Below are 11953 nucleotides of genomic sequence, written 5' to 3' on the forward strand. Positions count from 1 at the left end.
TATCCAGTAAAATCTCTGTCGTATGTGACTCAATGTCTTCTTGATTCCGAGATGTCCTCCAGTTAAACTATCATGGGATTGACACAGCACAACTTCCCATAACTTTCTCGGTATAACTATTTGCCAGTTCGTCACTTTCCCATCTCCGGAGAAGAAAACCATCTTCAAGCTTCAACTGGTCCCATTGTGCCCAATAGTTCTTTGTCACAGGGCTTAAGCTAGACACCTTCTCCCAAGCAAGGCGCAAAACACTTGCTTGCAGGAAATCAATTATTGGCTTCAAATGTTGGTTTTTCTCCTGGTCTGCTTTAATATCTATATTTGGTTCCACTTCACCATCATCAACTCCTTCAGTCACTTTGACTACAGCTTGATGGCACCTGGTTAGTTCAACCTCTCTTTTGACACTTACCGGAATTTGGCCTTTCTTGTTCCCAAACGTCATTTTGTCAAAGTTAACTACACACTTCCTCGGTAGTAAGTAGTCCAACCCTAATATGCATGAGTTTTCAATGTCAGCCAAGTATACTTTGTGTCTATCGCTGGCTTTATTTGCAGGGCTTATATACTAAAAAAGAGGGAGCCTGGCAAACACTCGTATATTCGCAGAGTTCCTCGATAAGTCATGATCCTTCTAGAAACTCCAGCACGCATGCTCCCAGCGTCGGGTGCCTTCCGCTGTCGTAATATTATGAACAAATATATAGTACCGTACCAGATATTAATATCGTTTACTATAATATGCAATAAGCTATAAAAATTTGGTATCTAGTTAACATACACGTAATTCGAAAAATTAAATATATAAAATTTAAAAAATAACTTGGGTGAGTTATGTACTACAACACACGGGCGCCCGCAGGAAGGGGCAAGAGGTGGCATTTGTCCCCCCTTACATTTCACACAAAATTGCTCGTATTATGATGTAAACTTAACATTGTACTTAAACTAAATATTTTTAGTATTTTTTACTAAAACCGTAAATTTATGTTTGTATTTAAACATACATAACATATTCTTTTGGTCTGTTGACTTACACTGTAAAACCTGATACCCCTATATACATGTTTTGCCCCTCCCCCAAAAACATTTCTGTGGATACCTATGCCACAGCACACATTTCTTAAATGTGCATGCCATGTAGGCAAATCCGTAGCAAATAAATAAAACTGGTATTTATCTTCAGCGTGCTATTTGCTCAACCTACTATAATAATCAAACACTAGAGCATGTATGACCAAGTTGAAAAACACATTTTTTTTTAAATCAACAACTCCGGTGTAATATGAACTACAAACCTGGCACTGCAATTTTAATCACAATGAAACATGATCACACTAGAATAGTTTCTGATATTTTAAAGGCATTCTTGGTTGAACATAATCCATAATCAGTGAACTGCAACAATATCTTTGTTACAAAAAAAGTTAATTGCAAGAAAAATAACGCAACTTCCATGAAACAAGCACAAATGATAAGAATCTATGATGATTCTTAAAACTGGAATGCTCTTTTTTTCAACCAGAAGTTTCAAGATCCGTTTACTAATTATTGTGCTTTGACACTCGCGTATAAAGTTAAAATCATAAATAATTTTCAATGTTAAAACTGGTACACAATTAAAAACATTTTATTTAGGCCTATCTACGACTTTCAAAAAGTTGACGACTCTACATGTTTCGACGTTCCAACGTTTTCCTCATGAGTGAATTACAAGACAATGCTAAAGTATTTATAACATTTTAGTAGGACATGTGACCTGTACGCTATTTTACATAAATTCACGCTAAACCATCTAGAAAAGACAATCTATTATTTTTCTAGATGTATTGGTGAAAAGGAATGTACACGGTAATTTAGAAACATCAGTTTACCGGAAACATTTTTCTGTTCTTATGCCTCCACACCAGGAATCATGTCATACTAGGTCACAAAAACGTCTGTGTTTTATAGTTATGTTAACAGAGCTTTGAAGATATGTACTAACCAAAAGGATTTAGAAAACGAATTGTTATTAATTAAATATATAGCAGTCGAAAGAGGTTTTAACCCGAATATTATAGATAGGGCAGTTAAGAAATTCACTAATGCTATAATAATTGATGAAATTAGTACTTTAAAACCTAGTTATGAAAAAATTAGAAAGGAAGGCTTAATCTTACCATATGTTCCAGGTTTAACTACTAGTTTATTTAAAGTGTTTAAAAAACAACAGATATTCTACCCTATATTTAAACCGATAAATAAAATGAATCAAATGTTAGGTACTACTAAAGACGAAATACAGTTAACTGAAAAAACTGGAATATATAAAATAGAATGTGAATGTGGAAGTATTTACATTGGTCAGACGAAACGTAATTTAAAATACCGTTTAAATGAGCACAAGGGATATGTAAGAAATAAAAAACTGAAAATTCATCCATAGTAGAACATGTACAGGAAACACAACACACAATATTATGGGAAAAACTATAATATTAGCTCAACCAAAAAGTATAAGAGCTAATAATATCCGTGAATCCATAGAAATAATAAAACATAAAAAAAATCATGTAGTATTAGATAAAGATATGGCGAATAGTTCTGCAAGAATGTGGACTGATCTCCTTTGAATGGTTTAGCGTGAATTTATGTAAAATAGCATACAGGTCACATGACCTACTAAAACAATATAAATAATTTAGCATTGTCTTATAATTCCTGAACTGAGTGAAGTATTTATATACCTAGTCCGTTTAAGACCGTATGGTCATCAAATTCCTTTGGGTCCCTAGCCATATAGGAATCCAGGGAAATGAGATAGTTGATAATCTTGCCAAGAATGCGTCAGGGGTCACAAACGTTTCTTTTGAGCTTGGTGAACTCTATGGCCAGGTTTATCAATATATTTTAGATTCCTGGCAAAGTAGATGGAATTCAGGGCAAGTTACTAATATCTACAAGAAAATTGTTCCTGTTGTTTCTTCACACATCAAATATGAATGTACGAACAGACACCAAGAAGTAATTATCACACGCCTCCGTTTTAATTGCACAGGTCTAAATGGACATCTGTACAAAATACAAGTACACCCAAATGGAGAATGCACCCATTGTTCAAATTTTGAAGACCCCGAACATGTTTTAATGGAATGAGATTATCAAAGAGATCGAGCAGCCATAAAACAACAGATGGATAACATAAACGTCTCTTTTTACCTACCACTCTCTATTAACTACGAATTGTCTCTATCTTGCAATATATAACTTCGTTATTAGAAATAACATAAAAATTTAATGTCCTTTATATTTACTAATAGGGCTACTTCCTTTATCTTTGTTTCCTATGCCTGGAGTCGCCCCCAGTCGAGAAGAACTAACTGTGTAAACTTTTCCTTGTGTTTTATCCCAGTAACGTGACATTTTAGTGTCAAACAATTAACTACACAAAAAATAATAATAAAAAAAAATAATAAAACAACAAGAAATAAATAGATAAATAATATATGTAACTCCTAACTTCTTGTTAAATGACAGTATATATTTCAACTAAATCAGGTCAGGGAATTTGGGAGCACATCATCTGCTGATGGCGCCCCCATAACTTGACAAAAAAAAAAATACAATTCCTAAGGATGATGTTCCAACATCGAAATATGTAGTCGTCACCTTTTTGAAGGCCATAGATAGGCCTAAATAAAATGTTTTTGATGGGTACCAGTTTTAACGTTGAATATTATTTTATATGCTTACTAGCTTCAATAAGCACCCTATACGTTTTTATAAAAGATTTTAATTCAGAAAATTGGTTTAATTATCATTTATACTTATGAGTAGGATTTCTTTCTCTGTTGATATCAAAACGTATGTTTAACAAGATTGTTTAATGAGAAAAAACATACTGTCTACTATATTTATGTGTGATATTTTGCTGCATGTAGTACTACATAAAAAAAAAAAAACATTAACTTAGGGTTGTCTCAAATGGAACTAGCTACAAACTATTAAAACCATAACCTCATTCTTTGCAGAGAAAAGGTAACTACAAAGCATGCTAAAATAACTGTTTGTAGGATACACTCAAATAAAGTGTACAGACTGCAGCTTACATATCTGAAGTGACTTCTAAAGATAACATATTATTGAGAATTATAAAAGCAACAGATTACACTGCAACCTATAAAACACAATACAATGAAATGACTTGCAAACATCAGACTACAGAATAAACTAAAGTTACATGTAAAAACAAGTTCAGTAAAAACTAGACTAGAACGACCAGTAGACTTTATATAAACTGAAGTGACTTATAATAAATAAAAAAAATAGATGATTACAAAGTTATCTATCTAAATCTCTATAACTCCATACCTTTCTCTTCTTTTAGATCCTGATGAAATTTGTCTAAATCTGTATAACCCCATACCTTTCTTTCTTCGTTTAGATCCTGATAAAAGTTGTATAACTCCATACCTTTCTCTTCTTTTAGATCCTGATGAAAGCTGTATAACTCCATACCTTTCTCTTCTTTTAGATCCTGATGAAATTTGTCTAAATCTGTATAACCCCATACCTTTCTTTCTTCGTTTAGATCCTGATAAAAGTTGTATAACTCCATACCTTTCTTTCTTCTCTTAGACTGTGATAAAAGTAATCTAAATATGTACAACTCCATGCCTTTCTTTCTTCTCTTAGATCCTGATGAAGGTTGTTTGTCTACGTCGAAAAAATTATTATCTTTTGTATAGCTTTTCAGCTAATTTAATATATTTTTTTGATATTGATATTTGCACTCTGTCATCATAATTTGAGAAGTGAAGTTAGAATTGGATAGAGCATCACTACAGTGTAACTTTGAACTATGTTCAGGTAGTTGATAGGCAACACTATAAATAAATTACAGCAAACTTCTTCACAATATGAAAATAAAACATTTTTCAGAATACTGATTCAACATTACAGCTTCACTACGATTTGACTTTGGATACCTTGACAGCTTCTTCTCTTTTGTCCTCTTTCTTTTTTTCTTTTTACTTAAGTAAGCTGAAACTTCTTTGGACACACAAAAAATTAAAATTTTTGGTTCACTAATCTCCTCTCATTACAAGTTAAGTGTAATTTGTTGCTTTTACAATTCATATAATATGTTCTTTAATCCATTGTCTTGTAAGCCACTGCACTTAACAGAATAAAAATTAGCTTTCTAATGACAAAAGTGTGTGTGGACTTATTGTATTTTTAATATCTCAAACTGAATAACTTTCACATGTATATTTTACATACTTTAAACTTTCCTAGCATTGTCATATTGAGAAATTACCGATCTTCTCCAAGATTATATCTCAGATTATAACAATTGATTCACAATACTGGAGAAATTATGGTAGTTTTTCTAGATACTAAGTGTCAGCACACAGAAAAACAGGGTTTCAGACTTAAACACTGTTAGTTGTTTTCATCTAAGTAACAATTTGTAAGTTACTTTAATTTCATCTTATAAATATTGTCAAGCCTGTAATGGTTTATATAAAATGTTTATGGGAGTATATCTGAGAGAAAGTACAAAGGTAGGGCTGAAAGTAAAGACTAAGATTAGGTGTAATAAATATGATCAATGAAAGTTCAAATCTAGACTTGTTCTTAAGAAAATTTATTTTTTTTTGTTAAAGTTATATATCTAGGAAATGATTTGGCTGATGATATAGCATGTACTTTAAGTATCAGTAAGTTCAAAGATTTAGTTAATACGCATAAAGTTGTGAAAGACTACGCTAAGCTTGGGAACTGGTGACCTTAGTGGTTTTTCAGAAAGTAAAACTAAACGGCTTCTGTCACTTAACTTCCTATATTCTTAATTAGACTGAGTTGGCTGTTCAAACAGTGAATGGTGGACTTAATTGATGATCTGTCACCTTGCTTGTTCTAATTTAGCTTGTGTTGGAGTTCTTGATTTGTCAGTAATAGAATGAAGAAATGAACATAAGTAGACTGAATGGCCTCCTGTTATCACCTTGCTTGTTTGTATTTAGTTTGGGTTAGTGTGTACAGACTGGTTGGTCAGAGAAGAAGAAAGCTGAATCTACTGAATGACCTTCTGTCACCTTATTTGCTCTCATTTAGCTGTTTTTGGTTGATAGTTCAGATAATTCATACTTTTTATCAGAGACTTTTATGGATGTAAAATACATCCCACCCATTTAATTATCTGAATAGCTGTTGATATTAATAAGATTAAATGGCATTCAAATGCTATCACCTGGATACTTTTTTATGTTCATTTTGAAGTTTTTCATACAAACATAAGAACTGAAAGGTGATGGAAGGCTACTGGATCCATCTGAGTTGCCAATCAATATCCTTAACAATCCAATATATCCAAAATTGTTCTAACTTTACAGTTCTATTAAATTAAATTTACAAATTACGTGATTATCATTTAAACATTTTCATTTTTCAGTCAATATTTTTATACAAGACACATAACAGAAATTTATCACAAGGTAAAATTAAGATGCAATATTTTTGTAGCAATCACTAAACATCAAGAATTGGACTTGCCCTGTTCTCTAAATGTTGTAGGTTTAAAACATTTTTATTCTCCTCTTTTACGTTCTGAAAAACTAATAACTGCCAAATAGCCAGTCACAAAAAATTATATTTACAATTATGTATTGTGGGCATTCTTACTAACATACTTTATTTTCAGCAACAATGCGGATATACTCGTTAAACTTAAGAAGTTAAGTTAAACCAAATATCGATTAGAATATGACACTTAAACTAAACAGTATAAGATTTGACTCTTAGTCTTACTTGGTTACTGTTGAACTTGTACCTTAATTAAGCGAAGTTATGATGTTAAGTTGTAAAATCTAAATTTAAAAAAAAAGGTAGAAAAGAGAACCTAACCCAATATTTAGGCAGTATATCTACCAATATCACTAAATTTAAACTGAGCTTTACATCTTAAACTTTACCAGTGAAAAATATTTATGGTTAATTAGGCTTACAACAGTTAAACATTAACTTATTAATTAACTTAAACCTTAAGTTAAAGTTCAACGTAAAGTTAAAACTAAAGGTTGCTCACTGTGATTTTTTTAATGTACTAAACCTCTTCTATACCCTTTAATTTTTAAGTGTTTAAGACTTACGTAGTAACTTAACTTTATCAAACCTTTCAGTTTCATAGTACTAGTATTATCGTACCAGTACTACTACTAAGTTACTACGTATGAAACCGGACAATGCTCGTTACAGCCACAGTTCTGCCGGTAAAAAGGTAAATTTGTTGTACCTAGTACTGGTACTAAGATAACATTCTGTTATCATATTGGTCAGCTCCAGTTACATGATACATACCTTTTCTAATTTACTCTTATATTCTTGCTTTTCAATTTTTTCATATTGAAGTTGAACAATAAGTGAATTTAGGTCCGAAATTTCTAAATCCACGCTATCATTTCTGCTTGCACAGAATTCCAATCGTTCTAACGCACATATAACTTTCGGCATCAAACTGGTAATAACCTCAATGCCATAAATATCAATTATTTTTTCGAATTCTTTTCCAATATCAGAAGCCAAGTCGTAAACATCTTCCACACATATTTTTTCAACAACCGAATTCATGCTGAAACAGTCGACATTTCCCAAACAATGCCACAAACGTAGCTTCTTACTCGTTACCGTCTTCCTACATTTTTGGAAAGTGTGTCATTTCTGATTATTATAACCTGCCACAAGGTGACGCTACATTACAGTATAGAAGGTCCTTCATGGATCTGATTGGTGTGATCATCTTGGCAGTCTTATTTGTTAGGTTACCACTGTCTTATATACTGACCTTTTATATGTGTATATAGAGACGGTGGCCAAATATTTAGTGTACCCGCATTATAAATTTTGCCTTTTTGGGCGTGCATTCGCTAAGAATGATGATAAAGTCCCACTATTCGGTTTGAGTAGTCCTATAGTTGGTAGTGTGTTGTTCGTAAACTGCTTTCCTTCCAGAGGCGTTGCTAGGCGCTGGAGCATGGGGCTCGTGCCCCGAATTCCCAGATGGTGTCTTGAAAAAGCAGGATAGAAAACCATGATCTATACTATATCATACTGACACGCATAAATTTCCCATGCCTATGGGCCGAGCCCCGAATTTTTGAGAACCTAGCAACGCCTGTTTCCCTCTAATTTATCGTTTGAAAATTACGGACTACTATGCATAGATAGCTATTTGTGTAGTTTGTGCGTGCTCTCTGATAGCCCAGAGATAAGTTTAAGGGCTTGTAACGCTACAATTCGGAGTTCCGTCCCTGTGATTGGCATAGAACAGATAGCCAATTGTGCAGCTTTGTGTTTAACAAACTGCGAAAATTCGAAAGCAAAGTGATATTTATAAATATACAACATTATAACATAGAAAACATGTATGTTTTTATATCACTCAAACTCGTAATTATTTGACCTGATGTTTAAATAATCTTGACTTAAATCCATATTATATATTTCTTAATAATGATTCTTAACAAATGAAATCAAAAGTTATCTGCCCTTACCTTTAAATAATTTTTGGTCACAAAAACAGATATTTATTAATACATAGGGCCACATTTTATCTTCCCCCCCCCCCCCCCTGTGGATCAGCGTTAAGTTTCCCGAGTGATACATATAACTATTTTGATAACTAAGCACTTGACATCAAATATACATATGTATATATCAAATGTATGATTATACACTTTGTGTCTAACGCATTTATTTTCTTTCTAAGTTGTCCTTTGTTCAAGAACGTTCATCCGCCGTATCGGATTTTTAGGTCCGATTTTGTTGGATCTAGGAGTATTTGGTTTATGAACTCACAACGCTAGCATGCGGAGTTCAGTTCCGCGCGGTGAACAGAGCGTAAATAGCCAGTTGTGTAGCTCTGCTCTACAAACAACTATTTTTTTTTTAATTTGCCGAATACAGCTTCTGTGATCAAATGAAAGCGTACTAAGTTAAAATATGCCTTTTCTACGTTTATATCTTTCTCTTTTTAATTTTGTAACTTGAACTAAATAGCACTAAAAATATGAAACTTGGTTTCATCATTAATGTATCATCCTGTATCATCTATCATTGTAATCTGTGAAATATTATCAACCTTATTATTTTAAACTGTTTATTTACTGTCTGTAACCATAACCAGTAGGTATGCAAGGAAATTGCAAGGGCTACTTTATGAAGACTAATAGGAGATGAGCAAGTTCGTTACACGTTTTGGAGTACCATAATTTTAAGAAAAGCAATAAACATACAAAAATAAATGACATAGAATAATTTCTTGAAAAAAAAAGGGAAAGATAAAGTGATTAGAACGTACATATTGCTAAATGAACAAAAAATGGCAAAACATGAACTTTTATATAAGCATTTTCATTATAATTGCTGGTAATAGAGGACAGCACCAACAAACATATGTTGGTAACATTTGAAAAACAAGCTATCTTTTAATTTTTGCTCAGTCGAAGCGAAACGAAGATTTTTTGGTATTTGTTTTCGGTTGGTTTGTTTGTTAACTAACTCGCAAACGATGCATTATTTATATTAAAATGTTGATAACATATCTTCCGTTTTAAAGCAAAACAATAGTTTAACACCCTAGTAAAACAAAGACAAAATTGATAACAGTTCATAGTGAGTCATGCTTAAAGTTACTTTTTTTCGTTGACGCCATAATATATACAGTAACTTAATTTACGAGGTGTAGATAGCACATTCATATATTAAAAACAAAAAACTTGAGTAAAATCAGGGGCGTGCCTAAAGTATTTGGCACCCGGGGCCGACCCTTCCTTTGCCCCCCCCCTCAATAAATAATTTTAAAATTTAAACACACAGAAAAATATATTATGTTTGCAAGTCAATTTTTAAACAGTACAGTACTGTCATAAGCCCTCACTGTCTTAACATCACCATGTAGTTGCATTAAAAAAATCATGCAGTCACATCACTACCACCACATAATCATCATAAAATATTCAGTCATACATATCATCGTTACTTCAGTAGTCATGGTTGTAGGAAAAAGTCAAGTCTAAAGTTTAGTGCAAAGTGTGACTTTCTTGTGTTTTTTTACTGATCACCAGTAGTCACAGGGACCACCATTCATAAACATGAGTTTCTATAACATCACGACGATGCATTTATAAACACTTAAACATCACATACCTCATTGTCAAAAATTACTGGACACTCGTATAAGTACCATGATATAGTTATAAACACCAGCACTTTATGCTTTATCATAATTAATTAATGAAACATAGATCATGTATGTAGAGTCAGAGTGTCAAGTGAACTAGACTTGGAATGTCAATTGCACCATTCTGACTATGCTCAACAAACTGAAAACTGAAAAGTCAACAAACTTTCGCCTTTCGATGTAATTTTTATCAAATATATAATTTTTCGTTTGTAAATTTTGTATTGCCAATAAAAAAAAATATTTTATGGTGGAAATTAACATTAAACTGTTGTAATAGTTTGAACATTTTTAAATGTTTTTTCTTGCTTTGGCGAATTTTTCATTTGGTTTGAAAACTGTTATTTCAACTCTCCCTTCTCGTTGTTACCCGGAGCGGCCCGCCCCCTCGCACCCCTTTTAGTACGCTACTGGGTAAAGTATATGTGATAGAAACATATGATGGTCATTAAACGTTCAGTCAGTGCTGCAGATAGTTTTAAGAGTATCACATAATTCCATAAAGTTAAATTAATGACATAGTGCCTTTAATAGCATTCCATCTCTAAGGTTTTTACTTTTAGTCTCGTGAATTGCTTCATGAAAGAGAAAGTTCGAGACGTGGTGTTTCCTTGCACATTTCGCACTTTAAGCTGTGGATGCGTTATAAAGAGTAACAGTCAGTCCCGTTATGTGGTTAAAAGTGGAAGCTTCAGATAGCAGGTGCTACCGGCTGGTTTTCTTCCTTTTGGTCCAACGTTCAAAATTAGGAACAGTTACACTAGAACTATGAGAGTCCCTGACATGGTCATTTAGCCCACTGTGTGAAAAAGATGTAATTCAAGTGAATAAACAAAAAAGAAAAAAAAACTACAATGCCATTAATAATTAAAGTTTCAGTATTGTGGCATATTCAGGTCAAACTGATTTTCCTTAGGATGATGGGATAGGTCTACTGAATAACGGTAAATTCGACAAGATATCTATTACAGAAGGGCTCTGAATAACTGAGTTCATGAGAATGAAATATAGAGATTGGACACAATTTAAACACAAATGAATGGTCTCTAATATATTACTTGCACAAACACAATACCGTGTACTTGATTGTTTGATGATGGACAGTTACTTTTACTGGATCAGAAAAAACTAACCACGTGATTAGTCATTCTCATTTAAAGTTAAGGGAGGTTGTAAACTCGAGACATTACCTGATCTACCATCGGAGGACACTGCTGTCTCAACATCTTTATACAATGTGCATCGTTACAGCCATATAACCCGTGGGCAGAACAGGTGTTACCTCAAAAGAATGACATAGAACAAAGATAGCTAGAACAAAAGCAATGCAATGACTCTTGACCACCTGTTATGTGAAACTGCACAAACCAGAATAAGTAACAAATTTCGAATAACACTATACATTACAAATGTACATTACAATTAACAGATTCAAGTGCAAAGAGAAAATGTTTTCATTTACTATGGGATGTTAAATCGTCACAACTGTTATATACACACACATATGTTATATGTACGAGTATGTGTGTAACAGGTATAAAACTACTACTTTTTTACTTTTTTAAACTTAGAAAATAATAAATTTTTATTCAGGTAAATGTTTTGAAATGTACGTGCAAGTATTCTGCATTTCGTTAGCACCCTTGTGAATAGAATGTCGATAATCTCAAGCTCTTATTAATTATTGCCTTGACTTAGAACTTGCTATTTTTCTGTGTTATTGCTCCC

General features: G+C 32.8%; 1 protein-coding gene across 2 annotated transcripts in view; it reads right to left on the minus strand.

Moving 5' to 3' along the window:
* The window catches only part of LOC106465862 (RILP-like protein 1), a 32361-nt gene extending 24667 nt beyond the window's left edge, over positions 1-7694 (minus strand). The window contains exon 1 of one of the 2 annotated variants that reach the window (XM_013926105.2): positions 7345-7694. In XM_013926105.2, the coding sequence (XP_013781559.1) occupies positions 7345-7614 (270 nt within the window). In that variant the 5' untranslated portion in view covers positions 7615-7694. Of the gene's footprint in view, positions 1-7136; positions 7208-7344 lie in introns of those variants that run through there. The other variant, XM_022393817.1, reaches the window with a different exon arrangement.
* Positions 7695-11953: the final 4259 nt, after the last annotated feature.

This window comes from Limulus polyphemus, unplaced genomic scaffold, assembly GCF_000517525.1.
Source record: "Limulus polyphemus unplaced genomic scaffold, Limulus_polyphemus-2.1.2 Scaffold2078, whole genome shotgun sequence".
Lineage (NCBI taxonomy): Eukaryota > Metazoa > Arthropoda > Merostomata > Xiphosura > Limulidae > Limulus > Limulus polyphemus.